Consider the following 24,948-nt stretch of genomic DNA (forward strand, 5'->3'; position numbering starts at 1 on the left):
TATATGTCATAATGTATGTGTCATAATGTATATGTCATAATGTATGTGTCATAATGTATGTATCATAATGTATATGTCATAATGTATGTGTCATAATGTATGTGTCATAATGTATGTGTCATAATGTATGTCATAATGTATGTGTCATAATGTATGTATCATAATGTATGTATCATAATGTATGTCATAATGTATGTATCATAATGTATGTATCATAATGTATATATCATAATGTATATATCATAATGTATGTATCATAATGTAAGTATCATAATGTATGTATCATAATGTATATATCATAATGTATGTATCATAATGTATGTATCATAATGTATATATCATAATGTATATATCATAATGTATGTATCATAATGTATGTATCATAATGCAAGTATCATAATGTATGATAATACCTTAGCCAAATACATTTCAACTCAGTTTTTCACAATTCCTGACGTTTAATCCCAGTAAAGATTCCCTGCCTTAGGTCAGTTAGGATCACCACTTTATTTTAAGAATGTGAAATGTCAGAATAATAGTAGAGAATGATTTATTTCAGCTTTTATTTCTTTCATCACATTCCCAGTGGGTCAGAAGTTTACATACACTCAATTAGTATTTGGTAGCATTGCCTTTAAATTGTTTAACTTGGGTCAAACGTTTCGAGTAGCCTTCCACAAGCTTCCTACAATAAGTTGGGTGAATTTTGGTCCATTCCTCCTGACAGAGCTGGTGTAACTGAGTCAGGGTTGTAGGCCTCCTTGCTCGCACACGCTTTTTCAGTTCTGCCCAGAACTTTTCTACAGGATTGAGGTCAGGGCTTTGTGATGGCCACTCCAATACCTTGACTTTGTTGTCCTTAAGCCATTTTGCCACAACTTTGGAAGTATGCTTGGGGTCATTGTCCATTTGGAAGACCCATTTGCGACCAAGCTTTAACTTACTGACTGATGTCTTGAGATGTTGCTTCAATATATCCACATAATTTTCCTGCCTCATGATGCCATCTATTTTGTGAAGTGCACCAGTCCCTCCTGCAGCAAAGCACACACACAACATGAGGCTGCCACCCCCATGCTTCACGGTTGGGATGGTGTTCTTCGGCTTGCAAGCCTCCCCCTTTTTCCTCCAAACATAATGATGGTTATTATGGCCAAACAGTTCTATTTTTGTTTCATCAGAGCAGAGGACATTTCTCCAAAAAGTACGATCTTTGTCCCCATGTGCAATTGCAAGCAGTTTTGGAGCAGTGGCTTCTTCCTTGCTGAGCGGCCTTTCAGGTTATGTTGATATAAGACACGTTTTACTGTGGATATAGATACTTTTGTACCGGTTTCCTCCAGTATCGTCACAAGGTCCTTTGCTGTTGCTCTGGGATTGATTTGCAATTTTTGCACCAAAGTACGTTCATCTGTAGGAGACAGAACGCGTCTCCTTCCTGAGCGGTATGACGGCTGCGTGGTCCCATGGTGTTTATACTTGCGTACTATTGTTTGTACAGATGAACGTGGTACCTTAAGGCGTTTGGAAATTGCTCCCAAGGATGAACCAGACTTGTGGAGGTCTACAATTTTTTTTCTGAGGTCTTGGCTGATTTCTTTTGATTTTCCCATGATGTCAAGCAAAGAGGCACTGAGTTTGAAGGTAGGCCTTGAAATACATCCACAGGTACACCTCCAATTTACTCAAATGATTAGCCTATCAGAAGCTTCTAAAGCCATGACATAATTTTCTGGAATTTTCCAAGCTGTTTAAAGGCACAGTCAACTTAGTGTATGTAAACTTCTGACCCACTGGAATTGTGATACAGTGAATTATAAGTGAAATAATCTGTCTGTAAACAATTTGTTGGAGAAATTACTTGTGTCATGCACAAAGTAGATGTCCTAACAGACTTGCCAAAACTATAGTTTGTTAACAAGAAATTTGTGGAGTGGTTGAAAAACGAGTTTTAATGACTCCAATCTAAGTGTATGTAAACTTCCGACTTCAACTGTATATATCATAATGTATGTATCATAATGTATATATCATAATGTATGTATCATGTATGTATATATCATAATGCATGTATCATGTATGTATATATCATAATGTATGTATCATAATGTATATCTCATCTCTGGATGTGCGTATGAAAATCCCTAATGTAATGATGTGAAACTAAATCACTAATTACGTAACCGCTTTCATGTGCTTAGTTATCCCACCAAGCCTGCGTCCCAGATGGCCCCCTATTCCCTATAGTGTGCACTACTTTAGACCACGGCCCATACGACCCATAGGGCTCTGATCTAAAGTAGTGCACTATATAGGGAAATATTTGAGTGTTATTTAGGACAAATGACCATGAATTAAAAAGCCAATGCGGTGACAGCAGCAGACTGTGGAGAATACGATGAAACAGCAATTTTGTTGAAAACCTAAGCAAGCAGCTTTAGCATAATTTTTTTTTAAAACACTTGAAATTATGTATTATACACCAACAAAACAGAATGTGTTACAATAAGTGGAAATTATACATGAACAAATCAATAATTACAGAGATTAGTTTGAGACTTAAGTATGAGTTTTAAATTATGTAGATGGCTTTCAAATGTAAACACTATGGCTTCTATACCAGAGTTGTGGACTCCAGTCACATGACTTGGACTCGAGTCTGACTCGAGTCACACATTTTATGACTTGAGACTCGACAGAAAATAAAATTATTTGAGATTTGGAGCCTCAAGACTCGGGCACTCAACTTCGACTTGAAAAGGATTACTTGAAATTATCGATCCAGGTTTTGTAACGTTATTTAATTTATTTTGTGGATTACGCTCCACGCAGCCAGAGACAGTAGCGGCAGCGTCACCCTTGCAAAAAAAAAAAGCGAAACAGATTGGCTTTTGAAAAAGCACAGTCTGCCCTCTGATTGGACCAGCAAACTGTCACTCAACACAGGTCGGATGAGCGAGATTGCTGATTTGCTGTCCAGCTATAGGATCGGGTGCAGCGCAAACATCACATTTTAGGGAGAGGGTTGACATAATAAATAAATATGCAGCTCCCCAAAACATTGGTGATCAAGAATATTAACTTTTACTTTGCATGCTCACTAGCAATGGGGCATCAAACAACAATTTCTAATATATGCCTACTGGTCTTTTGGCATGTAAAAAAATCCTTGAAATTTATAATTTATTTATGAAGTTTGTATTTTTAATTTCTTTTTCTTTTTTTGTGGTGAAGAGGCATCATAGGCGCGTTTCTCCACTCTAAACTCCCGCCAGCGGAGCGTGCGCATTGTTCTTTGGTTGAAACGTTTGCTGGTTGCTTTTGCACGTATAAAGGCCATGTGTGGGAAATCTATAGTTTATCTAATACTACAATAATTGCTAGTGTTTCATCATTCCATCACCGTACGTTTTATTGTTTCACGTTTAATACCATACATTTTCGTTGACCATTTCTTACGCTCTGGGTGGGCGCGATGTTCATTGTTTATTGAGGTAGAAGTTCTGTTCATTTAATTCAACGAATGGTTTTCCCTTGTTCATATTTCCCAGCTAATGTCAGAGCTCCGTGTGTTTTGTGTCCTATTCGTCGGTCATTCTGGTCGTGTGTATTAGAAGCGGCAACGCCTCAGTGGGCACAGGCCTACGCTAACAGGCTGACTACACCGCTCGCGCACGCAAAATACATTTAGAAATCTATGTTATTCAATTATTGCACCCGAACTGCTCGTGGGTGCCAACGAGCGTCTGCGTTGCCAAGGGCTAAAATAGAATCAGTTCTATTTCCTACGCAGAAGTCCTGCCTTTCCCATCTTCTCATTGGTATATAGAAGCTGGTACCACGTGCCATCTCCTCATTGTTTATACCCATGTGGGTGACTGAAAGACTAACAAGGTCAGTGGTGGTAATGCACCTAATTTATGAAAGTTGCCAATTGCAATATAAAGTCAAGAGAAGAAAAAGCCTGGAAGGAAGAGAGATGATTAGAAACGATTCGGTTGACCATTTTATGTGTGGATTAATTGGCGGAGTAGAGGACCTTGTTATTTTCAGGTAAAATAACAACTCAATGTTTATATCCCAGGACAAACTAGCTAGCAAGTGCAAGCTAACAAGCTAAATTGCCATAAATGTTTAATACTTTTCGACCTGTCCGCAAATTAATGTCATTGGTTCAGAGTTTGTTTTGATATTTTAACCTACGTGTCGTGATCGTGCTTGGTGTGGGGGGACAAAATTAATTTATGCACGATGGTGCACGCGCGCAGCCGGTTTGGGTTCCGTGTAAGTGCCCTGCGCGCCACGCTTTGGAGTCAGAATGTTGAATAAGATAAAATGTTTGTTCCATGTATAAATGGTGATGAAATATCATTAATAATCATTACGTCTGATTAAGAAGAATGTAACAATGGATGTGGAAATTGCCTTTTACATTGTAGAACCAGTTTATTGGTTGTGTAATTGCCAATTGGGTAATTGTATTGTCCTGGGAAGGGCCAAGTGCTTACATGTACCTGTTGAGCTCCTGTCAGACGGATTCCTTTTGGTTCCTCAAGGGGAACTAGGCAGTACAGTTTGGCCCTCCACCTGTGTCCGTTCAGTTATTACAGGTTAAACCTGATACAGAGGCTATTTCTTTAGGGCTAATGCCCATGTATATTTGGTCAATCTACTAGTATATTTATATTTGATTTGATTTATTTCACCTTTATTTAACCAGGTAGGCTAGTTGAGAACAAGTTCTCATTTACAACTGCGACCTGGACAAGATAAAGTAAAGCAGTGCGTCACAAACAACAACAGAGTTACACATGGAATGAACAAACACAGTCAATAATACTATAGAAAAAGTCTATATACAGTGTGTGCAAATGAGGTAGGATAAGGGAGGTAAGGCAATAAATAGGCCAGAGTGGCGAAATAATTACAATACAGCAATTAAACACTGGAGTGATAGATGTGCAGAAGATGAATGTGCAAGTAGAGATACTGGGGTGCAAAGGAGCACAATAAATAACAGTATGGGGATGAGGTAGTTGGATGGGCTATTTACAGATGGGCTATGTACAGGTGCAGTGATCTGTGAGTTGCTCTGACAGCTGGTGCTTAAAGTTAGTGAGGGAGATATGAGTGTTCAGCTTCAGTGATTTTTGCTGATGCATATGTTCTTTTGCGTATGTTGATGATATTGCACTTTCATCATTGTATCAACAAGACCTGTAACTAAATCTACATTGAGCACATCAACCTGCCTTGCCTTCTGCTGATTTCAGGCCCTTAAAGGGATACTATGGGATTTTCGCAATGAGCATGCTAGTAGCGACCCATAGACTTCCAGTCATTGTGCTAACACTAATTAGCATTGGCTCGCAAAACTACCACTAACTTCCTTCATACAGGACAGAGACAAAAATATAGTATTCCCTTACTTCATCTGACTCTGGGAAAGTAGATAAAGGGCCTCATTGCCAGAATTCAGAAGCATGCCTTTAAGACTGTTACAAGTTGGGCCTCCTGAGTGGCGCAGCGGTTTAAGGTGTCACTACAGACCCAGGTTGGTTCCCAGGCTGTGTCGGGAGTCCCATAGGGCGGCGCACAATTGGCCCAGCGTCATCCGGGTAAGGGGAGGGATTGGCCAAGGCGTCTTTACTTGGCTCATCGCGTTCTAGCGTCTCCTTGTGGCGGGCCGGGCGCCTGCAGGCTGACCTCGGTCGTCAGTTGAATGATGCTTTGCTCCGACACATTGGTGCGGCTGGCTTCCGGGTTAAGCGGGTGCGTGTTAAGAAGCGCGGTTTGGTGTGTCTTGTTTCGGAGGACCCAAGACTCAACCTTCGCCTCCAGCGCCGTTGGGGAGTTACAGCGAGGAGACAAGATCAAAATGAGGGAGAAAAAGGAAGTAAAATACACCAAAAATGTAATAAAAAGACTGTTACAAGGTCCCTATTTAAAAAACACATAATCAAAATGTGTTGTAGACAAAATAATGAAAAGGGCCGTCTGGTAGCCTCAATACATAGACAAAGATTTGTAGTTGAACCAGTCATTGCATGTATAGATTCATTTATTTTTTTACACTTTACTTGAGACTCAACTTGGGAAAAAAAACTTGAGACGCGACTCGCTCTTAGAATGCACGACTTGGATTTGACTCCAGACTCGATCCGTTCTACTTTGGACCTGACGTGAGACTCAGACCTTGTGACTTGAATAACAGTGACTTGGTCCCACATCTGTTAACAACCCCTTCAAATCCAATCCATATCCTTAAAAAAAATCGATTTTAGCCCTTTAGGTCCGGTTTCTAGGACTAAGCTAAATCTGTGTCCGGGAAACCAGACCTATGACACCATATGATGGAAAGATAGATCAATAGTTGATCAATAGTAGATCAATAGTCGTAATCATCATGTCAAGTGTGAATCATCAATGGTAGGTGAATGTCAATCACTAGGGTGTACGTGTCAGTCTAACGACTGTTGGAGGTGAGGGTGAATGGTGACAGTGCCACTGGTGGTAGTGGTGGGTGGAACGGGGGTGCTAATAATGCAACCACACTACACTACAGTTACTACTAGGTGACGATCACCGTGGGCGAAGGCAGTGCACTACGGCAGAGGGTCAAGGACAGGAGGAAAGAGGAAGCAGTATGAGGGTTTAGGTCAAAGACAGGAGGACAGAGGAAGCAGTATGAGGGTTTAGGTCAAGGACAGGAGGACAGAGGAAGCAGTATGAGGGTTTAGGGTTTAGGTCAAGGACAGGAGGACAGAGGAAGCAGTATGAGGGTTTAGGTCATGCACTAATATGATGCACTACTATAACAAAGAAGCCGGCGACAGAGAGATGGGACTGAAGCCGCGTTGCTAGACTATAATTCAGCCATTAAAGTAAAAAAAAAAAAAACGCAATTAAACAGGTTAAACAAATTGAAATTAATGAATTAAAAGTAGGTGGTAAAAAGAGAAGATTAGTAGTAGAAACTTGTTAAAATGTTATTTAATAAAAGTGAGGTAAAGCCACAATGTGCTTGTTCACTCTTTAAAAGAAAACATTAGCTAGCTCATACAATAGTATACATTTGTATAAATAGCCAGGCAATTAGTGACAAGCCTTGGGGGGTTAAAAAAAAAAGAGATAGCAGTAGACGCAGGTATTTTCGGTCGGAGCGTTCAAGCCTTTTCTTACCATGGTGGTGCTCTGTCTTAATTCTTCCTTCGTCTGTCATGTCTCCCTTTCCTGGTGTTTCCTGGGTTCCCTTCTGAGGGGTCATTTCCTGGGTTCCCTTCTGAGGGGTCATTCTACATCTTAGCCTGCCTAGCATTCTGTTCTTTCTAAAAAAGGGGTTACGTCTGAAATGACTGACCAACTTAAAGGGGCGCCCCCTTGGCCGGCCGTGCCCAGGATGGGAAGTGGCGTTAGGAGATGAATGGGACAACAACAGCAACCGATTCTTTATTCTCTCTTTCCTTCCAAGGTGCTGCTGGGAAGGATGGGGAATGAGAGGACACGTTTTGGATGCCTTATGGTGCCTGCGCTTAGGTGGTGCGTAGCAAGGCAGTCCCTTTTTCCGAGACTGTCCCTGAGTGGCATAGATATGGGAGAGTCCGTCAAAGAGTCCCTTAAGCTGGTTGTGATCAGACAAAATAGTAAGGGAGGGGACGCTAGACTGGCTGGAAGAACTCGGGGGGGAGTTAGCAGAGGTGGAGAATACCTGGGAGGTGGTGGAGCCCTGTCCAGCCAACGTGGGTGGGGGAGAGAGGGGGAGTGTACAGGGAGATAGGGTGGTGGTGGTTAGCTTTGCAGCCATGCCAACAACAACTGACGGAGATTGACTTAGTTTCCATAGTTCTGGCGGAGGGACAGGCTTTTTCCTAGCAGGACAACAAGACTGTGATCCTTTCGAGGCTGAGGGGTCTAAGATCTCGCCGGCTCGCGACGACCTACGACCGACAGGCGAGGGTGTAAAGAATTTGGAAAGCCCATCGATAAGCCCTTTGGTTTTCTTGTTAACGGTGAGTATAGCTGCTGGGGTGGAGGAGGAGGACGAGGAGGACGAGGTGGGCGTGAGGGGGGGAGTGGTGGAGAGGGTGGAGGAGGAGGTGGTGAATTGGGGAGGGGGAGTGACAGAGTCACCTGCCCAACAGGGGTCAGCTGTAGCAACAGCCAATCTGTCTGTGGCGTTCTTCACAGATGCTGCATGACCAGATGAAGGTGTGGAACAGACGGTAAGCTTTTGACCCCTACCAGGTGACCCCCTTCCTCCCCGGGCTAGCATGGAGCCATCACCACTGCTTACAGACCTAGACAACAAAACAACATAGAGTTAGGATACTAAATTATTTTTTAAGAGTCATAAATAAAAGCTATACGGAGAAACAAAGCTAAACTTTATGAGAATGTAAGTACTAACAACTTAGTCATAACTCAATAACAAAATATTACGATAAAAAGCTGGTTGATTTCCTTGAGCCAATAAGGTGGTTTACAGACACTCTGAGCAATCATTTATTGGTACAACAAAGTAAGAACACTATCTCCTCTAACATACCATAGTGATAAACTTACATTCTTTGTTTGAGCTTATTTCTGGGCCTCCCGATTGGCTTTGCATATCGACGTTTGATCTGATCGGCTTTCATATGCAGAAATGTCTTTCCATTTTCCTTGGGCCTGCAGACCTGACAGACCCAGGTACCTGGACACATACACAGACACACAGACACACAGACACAGACACACACACAGAGGGAGAGACAGAGCCAGAGACAAAATCTGTTATGAGGCTTCATCAATTCACAGGACACATTCATTTGAAACATTTCCTTTTAATGCAGACAGAGGGGGAGAGAGAGAGGAACACTCCTACTCACTTCTTACAACGAATGGAGAGAGAGAGAGGAAGAGAAACTCCTACCCACTTCTTACAACGAACAGAGTGAGAGAAACACTCCTACTCACTTCTTACAACGAACGGAGAAAGAGGGGGAGAGAGAAACACTCCTACTCACTTCTTACAACGAACGGAGAAAGAGGGGGAGAGAGAAACACTCCTACTCACTTCTTACAACGAACGGAGAAAGAGGGGGAGAGAGAAACACTCCTACTCACTTCTTACAACGAACGGAGAAAGAGAGGGAGAGAGAAACACTCCTACTCACTTCTTACAACGAACGGAGAAAGAGAGGGAGAGAGAAACACTCCTCACAACGAACTACAATCAATTAAATCAACACAAGGCAGGGAAATCCATAAGGAAGAAACCTCCACCCAAACAGACTTCTAGTCTGCGTCCCAACTGGCAACTCCCTCTATAGTGCAACACTTTGACCGGTGGAGAGAATAGACTAGCATTTGGAACACTGCCCATGTCAGCATGTTTTTGAGCAAAACGATTCGACTGTGTGAATATTAGTCTGTCTGCCAAGCGTCCTACACTTCAGTACATGTTCAATCATTACAAGCATAGCTGTAGGCCCTGTACTGTAATCTACAGATAATACATCACCCCTGGGACTGGGGAATCATTTTGATATGTATGCTAACGCTTAATAAGCCATGTCTGCTTCACTACGATGAGACAAAGAAAGAGACAAAGATAGAGAGAGAGAGAGAGCGAGGTCATGATCAGATGAGTTCCTGCATTTTTCAGCATGTTCTTAAAAAATATATAGATTTATAGTTAAATAAACTTGCATTTTTTTGTCAGGAACATATACGGGATACTACCCTCCACAACATAACCTTCACTCCAAATCAAAACTCAAAACCTACAACCTGATTTTGGACGGAATTACCTGAAATGCTTACAACTACAAATTATTATTATTCCAACGCTATACAGCAAACGCTCTGGAAAACAACAGAAACCTGAAAACACCATCCAACCTGGAACTGAGTGAGTCATGTTTAGTCTGAAGTAGAGGTCGACCGATTAATCGGAATGGCCGATTAATTAGGGCCGATTTCAAGTTTTCATAACAATCGGTAATCTGTATTTTTGGACACCGATTTGCCGTTTTTTTTTTTTTTTTTTTTTTTTTTTACACTTTTATTTAACTCGGCAAGTCAGTTAAGAACACATTCTTATTTTCAATGACGGCCTACTGGGGAACGGTGGGTTAACTGCCTTGTTCAGGGGCAGAACAACAGATTTTTACCTTGTCAGCTCGGGGATTCGCTTTTGCAACCTTCCGGTTACTAGTCCAACGCTCTAACCACCTTCCTTACATTGCACTCCACGAGTAGCCTGTGTGGCAGGCTGACTACCTGTTACGCGAGAGCAGCAAGAAGCCAAGGTAAGTTGCTAGCTAGCAGTAAACTTATGTTATAAAAACAATCAATCTTAACATAATCACTAGTTAACTACACATGGTTGATGATATGGGGCGGCTTCGAGGGTGGCTGTTGTCGATGTGTTCCTGGTTCGAGCCCAGGTAGGGGCGAGGAGAGGGACGGAAGCTATACTGTTACACTGGCAATACTAAAGTGCCTATAAGAACATCCAATAGTCAAAGGTATATGAAATACAAATCGTATAGAGAGAAATAGTCCTGTAATTCCTATAATAACTACAACCTAAAACTTCTTACCTGGGAATAATGAAGACTCATGTTAAAAGGAACCACCAGCTTTCATATGTTCTCATGTTCTGAGCAAGGAACTTAAACGTTAGCTTTCTTACATGGCACATATTGCACTTTTACTTTCTTCTCCAACACATTTTTTAAACCAAATTGAACATGTTTCATTATTTATTTGAGGCTAAATTGATTTTATTGATGTAGTATATTAAGTTAAAATAAGTGTTCATTCAGTATTGTTGTAATTGTCATTATTACAAATAAAATAAAAAGAAATCGGCCGATTGAACGGCATCGGATTTTTGGGTCCTCCAATAATCGGTATTGGTATTGGCGTTGAAAAACCATAATCGGTCGACCTCTAGTCTGAAGCTATATTTTATTTCCACAAGCCAAGAAGAAAAATAAATTACATTACTTGATAATGACTGAATGCTAAATTAAGGCTGCCAAACTTGATACAACTTCAATTAGCACTGACGTGTCAAGTGAGTGGTGTCAAAGCCCGTTAGCCCAACAATGTCAGGAGAGTCGCACAGTCTACTCCAACCAAATGCTGCCTCCCGCTGTTCAGAGGTAATTAAAATACAGTACCCTGTGTATGTAAAGAATGATAAGGCAAGAAAAGATCACAAAATGAAGCTCCTTATGGAAAATCAAGAGACACTTTTTGCTGACTATTATAAAAATGGGAGCATCAGCAACCTCATCTTCCACACAGACCATCCCCTGGCATGGCACAGTGCTATATTAACCAGACCCTCCCCTGGCATGGCACAGTGCTATATTAACCAGACCATCCCCTGGCATGGCACAGTGCTATATTAACCAGACCATCCCCTGGCATGGCACAGTGCTATATTAACCAGACCATCCCCTGGCATGGCACAGTGCTATATTAACCAGACCATCCCCTGGCATGGCACAGTGCTATATTAACCAGACCATCCCCTGGCATGGCACAGTGCTATATTAACCAGACCATCCCCTGGCATGGCACAGTGCTATATTAGCACACTGCCCCTCTGTTAAGAGAGGGGGTGTTAACGAGGGGTGGAAACTCAGGATACTAGACAACGAGGACTCTGAGTCAGCTAATATAAATCTCTATAAGTCTGGAACAGTAATGGTACAGGGCAACCCCACACCGTTTCAAATGGACTTTCACCTAATCAAAGAATTATAGTCCAGCAGGAGAAGCTCTCCCTTGAGAAAGATACCCCCACCCCGAGCGGGTCAGACCAGGCCTCTTCATTATATAACCCCACAGACGAGCAACCCCAAGCGGAAAGCCAACCTCCCAGCACAGAGTACTACCCCCTCATTGAAATGAAGGATACATTTACCCAGCTGGAGGTAAGGCAGGTGGAGCTGGAACAGCAGGTGATTACACTCCAGTCAGCACAGACCCAGACAACAGTCCAGCACAACAACACCCCCTTAACCAGACCCAGAGAGCTGGAGGTGGAGAGAGACATATCTGCACTCTGGACTGTGGTGACACAACTTCAACAATATAAAAAGAAAGAGCAGGAGAAGAACAGAGCACTAGAGGAGAGAATCAGACTGCTGGAGGAGAGGGTGAGGGGGGTGGCATGTGACAGAGAACAACCCACTAGAGAGGTGGCCACCCCCACAGAGAAGCCAGCTGAAATGGGAAATATATAGAAGAAAAAAAACTTTTTCCCAAACACAGTGTGTCTAAACACTGGTGTCCAAACACCCAGCAGCGTGCCCTAGACCTTCTGTCTGAGGACCAACTAGGTTCACCCAGCGCACCCTAGACCTTCTGTCTGAGGACCAACTAGGTTCACCCAGCCACATAATAATACACCCAGCGCCCCTTAGACCTTCTGTCTGAGGACCAACTAGGTTCACCCAGCGCCCCCTAGACCTTCTGTCTGAGGACCAACTAGGTTCACCCAGCGCCCCCTAGACCTTCTGTCTGAGGACCAACTAGGTTCACCCAGCGCACCCTAGACCTTCTGTCTGAGGACCAACTAGGGTCACCCAGCCACATAATAATACACCCAGCGCCCCCTAGACCTTCTGTCTGAGGACCAACTAGGTTCACCCAGCCACATAATAATACACCCAGCGCCACCTAGACCTTCTGTCTGAGGACCAACTAGGTTCACCCAGCCACATAATAATACACCCAGCGCCCCCTAGACCTTCTGTCTGAGGACCAACTAGGTTCACCCAGCCACATAATAATACACCCAGCGCCCCCTAGACCTTCTGTCTGAGGACCAACTAGGTTCACCCAGCGCACCCTAGACCTTCTGTCTGAGGACCAACTAGGGTCACCTAGCCACATAATAATACACCCAGCGCACCCTAGACCTTCTGTCTGAGGACCAACTAGGTTCACCCAGCCACATAATAATACACCCAGCGCCCCCTAGACCTTCTGTCTGAGGACCAACTAGGTTCACCCAGCCACATAATAATACACCCAGCGCCCTAGACCTTCTGTCTGAGGACCAACTAGGTTCACCCAGCCACATAATAATACACCCAGCGCCCCCTAGACCTTCTGTCTGAGGACCAACTAGGTTCACCTAGCCACATAATAATACACACAGGCACAAACGACCTGAGAATACAGCAGGAAAGGGTGGCTACAGCACTGAAGGGAGTGATTGAAAAAGCTTCTTCTACTTTCCCCAACGCACAAGTGGTTATCTCCACCCTGCTACCACAAAAAAGATTTCCACCCTGCTACCATACAGCAGGTAAATGCAAGTATTTCCTGTGACTGTGCCTCAAAACTAAATGTTTTCCTGGCCCACAACTCCACCCTGGACTTGAACAGCCTTTATGACCAGGTCCACCTCTACAAGGCAGAAGTGCCCACCTTCACCCGGCCTCTAAAGGACATCGCTCTCAAACGCAGCCCCAACACTTCACACAGCAGCAACAGATCAATAGGCACAGACCAGTGAGATACTCTCCCACAGACCTGCGGGACCCCCCCCCCCCGGACCTGCACATAGAGGACCTACATCCAGACCACAACACCACCAGCCACATCCACACCACCACCAATCAACACCCCCCCAAGTCAACCATCCCCACACCCCATTTAGGCCCCCTCAGATCTGACGTATGCTCCTCCTGCCCACCCCATGCACCCCACCCCCGCAAAGAGGGCCTCAACATGGAAGTCACACAAACACCCAGGCCGTGAGCAGGCAAACAGGCCCAACCCCCACTCTTACACTAGCCCAAGCCAATGGAATGCACCAGATGCTCAGCAGGCTCTGCTCACACTTACTGGCCTGAGGCCAAACCACAAGGCCAACAACATTGGACACTTTATGGAACACAAAGCCTTCACCATCTCATCTCGAATATCCAAGACCTGAGGTAATCTGCCTTTGGCCTGAAGAGCAGGAACCTGGACTGCATCAAAGGAACATGATATAGAGGAGACGGACCCACTGGTTGCCCTCTAGGTTACAGAGAGCTGGGAGTCCCATCCACCAAGCTACCAGGTGTGAAACAGGGAAGGGACTCAGGGGGTATGCTAATTTGGTATAGAGCTGACCTAACTCTCTCCATTAAATTAATCAAAACAGGAACATTTTACATTTGGCTAGAAATGCAAAAGGAAATGATCTTAACAGAGAAAAAATTTCCTCCTGTGTGCTACCTATATCCCCCCACTAGAATCCCCATACTTTAATGAAGAAAGCTTCTCCATCCTGTAGGGGGAAATCAATCATTTCCAAGCCCAGGGACATGTACTAGTCTGTGGTGACCTAAATGCCAGAACCGAACAAGAACCTGACACCCTCAGCACACAGGGGGACAAACACCTGCCTGGAGATGACAACATTCCCTCCCCCATATGCCCCCCTAGGCACAACTATGAAAACATAGTATTAAACTATGAAAACATTACCAACAAAAACGGGTCACAACTCCTGCAGCTCTGTCGCACGCTGGGTATGTACATAGTCAACGGTGGGCTTCGAGGGGACTCCTATGGTAGGTACACCTATAGCTCATCTCTTGGCAGTAGTACTGTAGACTACTTTATCACTGACCTCAACCCAGAGCCTCTTAGAGTGTTCATAGTAAGCCCACTGACACCCCTATCAGATCACAGCAAAATCACACTCTACTTGAACAGAGCAAAACTCAATCATGAGGCATCAAAGCCAAAGGAACTGAGTAATATTAAGAAATGCTATAGATGGAAGGGATGTAGTTTGGAAACCTACCAAAAAACAATTAGCCAACAACAAATTCAATCCCTTTTAGACAACTTCCTGGACAAAACGTTCCACTGTAATAGTGAAGGTGTAAACTTGGCAGTAGAAAATCTTAACAGTATATTTGACCTCTCAGCTTCCCTATCAAATCTAAAAATCTCAAATAAAAAAACGAAGAAAATTAACAACAATGACAAAATGGTTTAATGAAGAATGCAAAAATCTAAGAAAGAAATTGAGAAACCAGTCCAACCAAAAACAGAGACGCGGAAAACCTAAGTCTACGCCTTCACTATGGTGAATCACTAAAACAATACAGAAATACACTACAGAAAAAGAAGGAACAGCAAGTCAGAAATCAGCTCAATGTAATTGAAGAATCCATAGACTCTGACCACTTCTGGAAAAATTGGAAAACACTAAACAAACAACAACAAGAAGAATTATCTATCCAAAATGGAGATGTATGGGTAAACCACTTCTCCAATCTTTTTGTCTCTATAACAAAAAACAAACAGCAAAAACATATAAACTCAGCAGAAAAAGCAACGCCCTCAGCAAACTTAACATGTGTAAATATTTATATGAACATAAGATTCAACAACTGAGAAATGAACTGAACAAGTTCCACAGGCATGTGATTAACAGAAATGGAATGTGTCCCTGAACAAAGGGAGGGTAAAAATCAAAAGTAACAGTCAGTATCTGGTGTGGCCACCAGCTGCATTAAGTACTGCAGTGCATCTCCTTCTCATGGACTATACCAGATTTGGCAGTTCTTGCTGTGAGATGTTACCCCACTCTTCCACCAAGGCACCTGCAAGTTCCCAGACATTTCTGATGGGATTGACCCTAGCCTTCACCCTCTGATCAATCAGGTCCCAGACGTGCTCAATGGGATTGAGATGCGGGCTCTTCGCTGGCCTTGGCAGAACACTGACATTCCTGTCTTGCAGGATATCACGCACAGAACGAGCAGTATGGCTGGTGGCATTGACATGCTGGATGGTCATGTCAGGATGAGCCTGCAGGAAGGGTACCACATGAGGGAGGAGGATGTCTTCCCTGTAACGCACAGCGTTGAGATTGCTTGCAATGACAACAAGCTCAGTCCGATGATGCTGTGACACACCGCCCCAGACCCTGACGGACCCTCCACCTCCAAATCGACCCGACTCCAGAGTACAGACCTCGGTGTAACGCTCACTCCTCCAATGATAAACGTAAATCCAACCATCACCCCTGGTGAGACAAAACCTCGACTCGTAAGTGAAGAGCACTTTTTGCCAGTCCTGTCTGGTCCAGCAACGGTGGGTTTGTGCCCATAGGCAACGTTGTTGCCGGTGATGTCTGGTGAGGACCTGCCTTACAACAGGCCTACAAGCCCTCAGTCCAGCCTTTCTCAGCCTATTGCAGACAGTCTGAGCACTGATGGAGGGATTGTGCGTTCCTGGTGTAACTCGGGCAGTTGTTGTTGCCATCCTGTACCTGTCCCGCAGATGTGATGTTCGGATATACCAATCCTGTGCAGGTGTTGTTACACCTGGTCTGCCACTGCGAGGACGATCAGCTGTTCGTCCTGTCTCCCTATAGTGCTGTCTTAGGCGTCTCTCAGTACGGACATTTATGCAATTTCTTGCCCTGGCCACATCTGCAATCCTCATGCCTCCTTGCAGCATGCCTAAGTACGTTCACGCAGATGAGCAGGGACCCTGGGCATCTTTCTTTTGGTGTTTTCTAGAGTAAGTAGAAAGGCCTCTTTAGTGTCCTAAGTTTTCATAACTGTGACCTTAATTGCCTACCGTCTATAAGCTGTTAGTGTCTTAACGACCGTTCCACAGGTGCATGTTCATTAATTGTTCATGGTTCATTGAACAAGCATGGAAAACAGTGTTAAAACCCTTTACAATGAAGATCTGTGAAGTTATTTGGATTTTTACAAATTATCTTTGAAAGACAGGGTCCTGAAAAAGGGACGTTTCTTTTTTTGCTGAGTTTACATGATCAAATACAAATATTAGAATCAACTATTAAAGTCTACCAGAACCCACTGGATTCTCCAATTACCTTGAGTGAACTACAGGACAAAATAAAAACCCTCAAACTCAAAAAGGCCTGTGGTGTTGATGGTTTCCTCAATGAAATGATCAAATGTACAGACAACAAATTCCAATTGGCTATACTAAAACTCTTTAACATCATCCTTAGCTCTGGCATCTTCCCCAATATTTGGAACCAAGTACTGATCACCCCAATCCACAAATGTGGAGACAAATTTGACCCCAATAACTACCGTGGGATATGAGTCAACAACAACCTTGGGAAAATCCTCTGCATTATCATTAACAGCAGACTCGTACATTTCCTCAGTGAAAACAATGTACTGAGCAAATGTCAAATTGGCTTTCTACCAAATTATTGTATGACAGACCACGTTTTCACCCTGCACACGCTAATTGACAAACAAACAAAACAAAACAAAGGCAAAGTCTTCTCATGCTTTGTTGATTTCAAAAAAGCCTTTGACTCAATTTGGCATGAAGGTCTGCTATACAAATTGATGGAAAGTGGTGTTGGGGGAAAAACATGACATTTTAAAATCCATGTACACAAACAACAAGTGTACAGCTAAAATAGGCAAAAAACACACACATTTCTACCCACAGGGCCGTGGGGTGAGACAGGGATGCAGCTTAAGCCCACCCCCTTCAACATAAATATCAACGAATTGGCGAGGGCACTAGAACAGTCTGCAGCACCCGGCCTCACGCTACTAGAATCTGAAGTCAAATGTCTACTATTTGCTGATGATCTGGTGCTTCTGTCACCAACCAAGGAGGGCCATCAAAAGGAACATAAAATTCGACATACCAATTAGGATCTGGCTAAAAATACTTGAATCAGTTATAGAACCCGTTGCCCTTTACGGTTGTGAGATCTGGGGTCCGCTCACCAACCAAGAATTCACAAAATGGGACAAACACCAAATTGAGACTCTGCATGCAGAATTCTGCAAAAATATCCTCCGTGTACAATGTAGAACACCAAATAATGTATGCAGAGCAGAATTAGGCCAATACCCGCTAATTATCAAAATCCAGAAAAGAGCCTACCAGGTACAAACCTAAATCCGTAACCATGGGCACCCTCTTAGATATCATCCTGACCAACTTGCCCTCTAAACACACCTGTGCTGTCTTCAACCAGGATCTCAGCGATCACAGCCTCATTGCCTGCGTCCGTAATGGGTTCGCGGTCAAACGACCACCCCTCGTCACTGTCAAACACTCCCTAAAACACTTCAGCGAGCAGGCCTTTCTAATCGACCTGGCCCGGGTATCCTGAAAGGATATTGACCTCATCCCGTCAGTAGAGGATGCCTGGCTGCTCTTCAAAAGTGCTTTCCTCTCCATTTTAAATAAGCATGCCCCATTCAAAAAATGTAGAACTTAGAACAAATATAGCCCTTGCTTCACCCCAGACTTGACTGCACTTGACCAGCACAAAAACATCCTGTGGCATTTTGCATTAGCATCGAATAGCCCCCGCGATATGCAACTTTTCAGGGAAGTCAGGAACCAATATACTCAGCCAGTTAGGAAAGCTAAGGCTAGCTTTTTCAAACAGAAATTTGCTTCCTGTAGCACTAATTCCAAAAGGTTTTGGTACACTAAAGTCCATGGAGAATAAGAGCATCTCCTCCCAGGTGCCCACTGCACTGAGGCTAGGAAACACCGTCACCACTGATAAATCTACGACAGTCGAAAATTTCAATATGCATTTTTTTACGGCTGACCATGCTTTCCACCTGGCTACCCCTACCTCGGGCAACATCTCAGCACCCCCTGCAGAAACTTGCACAATCCCCACACTTCTCCTTCACCCAAAACCAGACAGCTGATGTTCTGGAGGAACTGCAAAATCTGCATCCCTACAAATCAGCTGGGCAATACAATCTGGACCCTCTCTTTCCAAAGTTACCCACCAAAATTGTTGCAACCCCTATTACTAGCCTATTCAACCTCTCTTTCGTATCGTCTGAGATCCCCAAAGATTGGAAAGCTGCCGCGGTCATCCCCGACACTCTTGACCCAAACTGTTAGAGACCTATATCCATCCTGCCCTGCCTTTCTAAAATCTTCAAAAGCCAAGTTAATAAACAGATCACCGACCATTTCGAATCCAACCGTACCTTCTCCACTATGCAATCTGGTTTCCAAGCTTGTCATGGGTGCACCTCAGCCACGCTCAAGGTCCTAAACGATATCATAACCGCCATCGATAAAAGACAGTACTGCGCAGCCGTCTTCATCGACCTGGCCAAGGCTTTCGACTCTGTCAATCACCACATTCTTATCAGCAGACTCAATAGCCTTGGCTTCTCAAATGACTGCCTCGCCAACACTTCTCAGATAGAGTTCAGTGTGTCAAATCGGAGGGCCTGTTGTCCGGACCTCTGACAGTCTCTATGGAGGTGCCACAGGGTTCAATTCTCGGGCAGACTCTTTTCTCTGTATATATCAATGATGTCGCTCTTGCTGCTGGTGATTCTCTGACCCACCTCTATGCAGATGACACCATTCTGTATACATCTGGCCCTTCTTTGGACACTGTGCTAACAAACCTCCAAACGAGCTTCAACGCCATATAACACTCCTTTAGTGGCCTCCAACTGCTTTTAAATGCTAGTAAAACTAAGTGCATGCTCTTCAACCGATTGCTGCCCACACCCTCCCGCCCAACTAGCATCACTACTCTGGACGGTTCTGACTTAGAATATGTGGACAACTACAAATACCTACGTGTCTGGTTAGACTGTAAAATCTCCTTCCAGACTCACATTAAGCATCTCCAATCCAAAATGAAATCTAGAATCGGCTTCCTATTTCGCAACAAAGCCTCATTCACTCATGCCGCCAAACATACCCTCGTAAAACTGACTATCCTACCAATCCTTGACTTCGGCGATGTCATTTACAAAATAGCCACCAACACTCTACTCAGCAAACTGGATGTAGTCTATCACAGTGCCATCCATTTTGTCACCAAAGCCCCATATACTACCCACCACTGCGACATGTATGCTCTCGTTGGCTGGCCCTCACTACATATCTGTCACCAAACCCACTGGCTCCAGGTCATCTATAAGTCTTTGCTAGGTAAAGCCCCGCCTTATCTCAGCTCACTTGTCACCATAGCAACACCCACCCATAACACTCGCTCCAGCAGGTATATTGCACTGGTCAACCCCAAAGCCAACACCTCTTTTGGCCGCCTTTCCTTCCAGTTCTCTGCAGACAATGACTGGAACAGATTGCAAAAACCTCTGAAGCTTGAGTCTCATATCTCCCTCTCTAACTTTAAGCATCAGCTGTCAGAGCTGCTTACCCGTACACAGCCAATCTGTAAATAGCACACACATCCCCATAGTATTACTTACCCTCTTGCACCCCAGTATCTCTACTTGCACATCATCATCTGCACATCTATCACTCCAGTGTTAATGCTAAATTGTTAATAATATTATTTGCGTCTAGGGCCTATTTATTGCTTACCTCCCTACCTCCTTACCTCTTCTACATTTGCACACAATTTTCTATTTTTCTTTTCTATTGTGTTATTGACTGTACGTTTGTTTATGTGTAACTCTGTGTTGTCGTTTTTGTCGCACTGCTTTATCTTGGCCAGGTCGCAGTTGTTTATTTATTATTTTAAAAAATTCACCTTTATTTAACCAGGTAGGCTAGTTGAGAACAAGTTCTCATTTACAACTGCGACCTGGCCAAGATAAAGCATAGCAGTGTGAACAGACAACAACACAGAGTTACACATGGAGTAAACCATAAACAAGTCAATAACACAGTAGGAAAAAAAACAAAATGAGTCTATATACATTGTGTGCAAAAGGCATGAGGTAGGCAATAAATAGGCCATAGGAGCAAATAATTACAATTTAGCAGATTAACACTGGAGTGATAAATCATCAAATGATCATGAGCAAGTAGAGATACTGGTGTGCAAAAGAGCAGAAAAGTAAATAAATAAAAACAGTAAGTGGATGAGGTAGGTAAATTGGGTGGGCTGTTTACAGATGGACTATGTACAGCTGCAGCGATCGGTTAGCTGCTCAGATAGCAGATGTTTAAAGTTGGTGAGGGAAATAAAAGTCTCCAACTTCAGCGATTTTTGCAATTCGTTCCAGTCACAGGCAGCAGAGAACTGGAAGGAAAGGCGGCCAAATGAGGTGTTGGCTTTTGGGAGGATCAGTGAGATATACCTGCTGGAGCGCGTGCTACGGGTGGGTGTTGTTATCGTGACCAGTGAACTGAGATAAGGCGGAGCTTTACCTAACATGGACTTATAGATGACCTGGAGCCAGTGGGTCTGGCGACGAATATGTAGCGAGGGCCAGCCGACTAGTGCATACAGGTCGCAGTGGTGGGTGGTATAAGGTGTTTTAGTAACAAAACGGATGGCACTATGATAAACTGCATCTAGTTTGCTGAGTAGAGTATTGGAAGCTATTTTGTAGATGACATCGCCGAAGTCGAGGATCGGTAGGATAGTCAGTTTTACTAGGGTGAGTTTGGCGGCGTGAGTGAAGGAGGCTTTGTTGCGAAATAGAAAGCCGATTCTTGATTTGATTTTGGGTTGGAGATGTTTAATATGAGTCTGGAAGGAGAGTTTACAGTCTAGCCAGACACCTAGGTATTTATAGATGTCCACATATTCTAGGTCGGAACCGTCCAGGGTGGTGATGCTAGTCGGGCGGGCGGGTGCAGGCAGCGAACGGTTGAAAAGCATGCATTTGGTTTTACTAGCGTTTAAGAGCAGTTGGAGTCCACGGAAGGAGTGTTGTATGGCATTGAAGCTCGTTTGGAGGTTAGATAGCACAGTGTCCAAGGAAGGGCCAGAAGTATACAGAATGGTGTCGTCTGCGGTCGCAGTTGTAAATGAGAACTTGTTCTCAACTGGCCTACCTGGTTAAATAAAGGTGAAATAAAAAATAAATAAAAACATATTTCTCTCAGATTACACATATCCACAAAGAATTCGAAAACAAACCCGATTTTGATAAACTCCCATATCTACTGGGTGAAATACCACAGTGTGCCATCACAGCAGTAAGATTTGTGAACCAGTGAAGAACAAACACCATTGTAAATACAACCCATATTTATGCTTATTTATTTTCCCTTTTGTACTTTAACCATTTGTACATTGTTACAACACTGTATATATACATAATATGCCATTTGTAATGTCTTTATTCTTTTGGAACTTCTGTGAGTGTAATGTTTACGGTTTATTTCACTTTTGTATACTATCTATTTCACTTGCTTTGGCAATGTTAACATATGTTTCCCATACCAATAAAGCCCCTTGAATTTAATTGAGAGAGACAGAAAGAGAGATAGAGACAGAAAGAGAGATAGAGAGAGACAGAAGGAGAGAGAGAGAGAGACAACCTCAGACAAAACTAAAGGAGCCAAACATGACACACTGTGTATAAAACACCGTTACCTGTTGGCGTCCTTAAGAGAGGCGGGTCGCAGCACTCCGTGTGAAACCCCCGATCACAGGAGTCACAGAACAGCATCTCGTCCTGCAAGGAGACAGGAGGCATGTGTGGGGCTGTATGGTGGCTTCCCTGTAGTTGCATAGATGTTACACCTTCTGTCATTTCACTCTAAAAGGAGGTACACGTCCGTTTAGTTTAATATGGATGAGAAGGTGATTTATGTTTTGAATGAAGAAAGGGTGGTGCGTCTTCAATGTACAACATGTTGCCCGGGAAAAGGCTGATCTATGTTTTTGAAAACATCTGTAATGATATTGTTTGTGTCCCAAACACCACACTATTACCTATATAGTACACTACCTTTGACCTTCGTGGTACATTATATAGTGACTAGGGTGCTATTTGGGACCAGCCAATATCATTAAGAGGACATGTACTACCCATAATGCCTTGAGACGTTAGACTCACTATGTCTCTATTAAGGTAGTATCAATCTATATCACGGATTAAAATGGTTTGTAAACAGCAATTAGAACAACATCACATCGTTATAATACTTACAGCGTTTTTGCCCTGTATTTGACAGGAGCTACATGTTTTACATTCTATACATTGCCATCGCAATCTCTTGACGTTAGTGGTCAGCTCTGGGGAAAACTTCAGACAAGACGGGTGCCCTGTAGAGATAATTAAAGAGGAGCATATTATTAGTGTTATTGTACATTTCAAACATATTTTTGTTCACGTCCAAAACAGCACCATATTCCCTATGTAGTGCACTACTTTTGACCCGGGCCGAGAGAGACCTACACTGCCTTCAGAGAGCATTTACACCCCTGGATCCCCCCCCCCATTTTGTTGTGTTAAAGTGTGATTCAAATGGATTTAATTGTAATTTTTGTCAACCATCTACACAAAATATTCTGTAACGTCAAACTGAAATATTATTATTTATTTATTTCTATAAATATAAATAAAACACCAATATATTTTAATTAGATACGTATTCAACCTCCTGAGTCAATACATGTCGGAATCACCTTTGGCAGCGATTACAGCTGAGAGTCTTTTGGGGTAAGTCTCTAAGAGCGATTACAGCTGAGAGTCTTTTGGGGTAAGTCTCTAAGAGCGATTACAGCTGAGAGTCTGTTGGGGTAAGTCTCTAAGAGCTGAGAGTCTTTCTGGGTAAATCTCTAAGAGCGATTACAGCTGAGAGTCTTTTGGGGTAAGTCTCTAAGAGCTGAGAGTCTTTCTGGGTAAATCTCTAAGAGCGATTACAGCTGAGAGTCTGTTGGGGTAAATCTCTAAGAGCGATTACAGCTGAGAGTCTGTTGGGGTAAATCTCTAAGAGCGATTACAGCTGAGAGTCTGTTGGGGTAAATCTCTAAGAGCGATTACAGCTGAGAGTCTGTTGGGGTGAGTCTCTGAGAGCGATTACAGCTGAGAGTCTGTTGGGGTAAATCTCTAAGAGCGATTACAGCTGAGAGTCTGTTGGGGTGAGTCTCTAAGAGCTGAGAGTCTGTTGGGGTAAATCTCTAAGAGCGATTACAGCTGAGAGTCTGTTGGGGTAAATCTCTAAGAGCGATTACAGCTGAGAGTCTGTTGGGGTAAATCTCTAAGAGCGATTACAGCTGAGAGTCTGTTGGGGTAAATCTCTAAGAGCGATTACAGCTGAGAGTCTGTTGGGGTAAATCTCTAAGAGCGATTACAGCTGAGAGTCTGTTGGGGTAAATCTCTAAGAGCGATTACAGCTGAGAGTCTGTTGGGGTGAGTCTCTGAGAGCGATTACAGCTGAGAGTCTGTTGGGGTAAATCTCTAAGAGCGATTACAGCTGAGAGTCTGTTGGGGTAAATCTCTAAGAGCGATTACAGCTGAGAGTCTGTTGGGGTGAGTCTCTGAGAGCTGAGAGTCTGTTGGGGTGAGTCTCTGAGCTTTGCAAACCTTGAAAGTACAATATTTGCCCATAATTTATTTTTTTATTCTTCAATCTCTGTCAAGTTGGTTGTTGATCATTGCTAGACAGACATTTTCAAGTCTTGCCACAGATTTTCAAGCCAATTTAAGTCAAAACTGTTACTAGGCCACTCAGGACTGAGTTGGAAAGGACGCCTGTATCTTTGTAGTGACTGGGTGTATTGATACACCATCCACAGTGTAATTAATAACGTCACCATGCCCAAAGGGATATTCAATGTCTGCTTTTTTTAATAACAATATACAAATAGGTGCCCTTCTTTGCGAGGTATTGGAAAACCTCCCTGGTCTTTGTGGTTGAATCTGTGTTAGACATCAACTGCTCTTAACCTTACAGATAATTGTACGAGTGGGGTACAGAGGTAGGGTAGTCATTAAACAAATCATGTTAAACACCCTTATACTACAAAGAGTTAGTCCATGCAACTTATTATCCAACTTGTTAAGCACATTTTTACACAATGTAAAAATAGGCTTGCCGTACTTATTGACTCATGATATTTCAGCTTTTCATTTTTTTTTATTAATTTGTAAAATGTTCTGAAAACATAATTCCATTTTGACATTACGGGGTATTGTGAGTAGATCAGTGACACAAAATCTTACATTTTATCCATTTTAAATTCAGGCTGTAACAAAAAAAAATGTGGAA

The 24,948-nt window shown here is 43.2% G+C and overlaps 1 protein-coding gene across 11 annotated transcripts in view; it reads right to left on the bottom strand.

The window, feature by feature from the left end:
• Positions 1-24,948, bottom strand: part of LOC139580358 (histone acetyltransferase KAT6B-like) — a 92,743-nt gene that overhangs the window by 35,332 nt on the left and 32,463 nt on the right. For 6 of the 11 annotated variants that reach the window (XM_071408960.1, XM_071408959.1, XM_071408962.1 and 3 more), the window contains exons 4-7: positions 22,884-22,999; positions 22,325-22,490; positions 8,563-8,692; positions 7,183-8,297 (exon numbers count right to left, since the gene is read on the bottom strand). In XM_071408960.1, the coding sequence (XP_071265061.1) occupies positions 7,183-8,297; positions 8,563-8,692; positions 22,325-22,490; positions 22,884-22,999 (1,527 nt within the window). The remainder of the gene's footprint in view (positions 1-7,182; positions 8,298-8,562; positions 8,693-22,324; positions 22,491-22,883; positions 23,000-24,948) is intronic. The other 5 variants (XM_071408965.1, XM_071408967.1, XM_071408963.1 and 2 more) reach the window with 4 other exon arrangements.

This window comes from Salvelinus alpinus, chromosome 7, assembly GCF_045679555.1.
Source record: "Salvelinus alpinus chromosome 7, SLU_Salpinus.1, whole genome shotgun sequence".
NCBI classification, from domain to species: domain Eukaryota; kingdom Metazoa; phylum Chordata; class Actinopteri; order Salmoniformes; family Salmonidae; genus Salvelinus; species Salvelinus alpinus.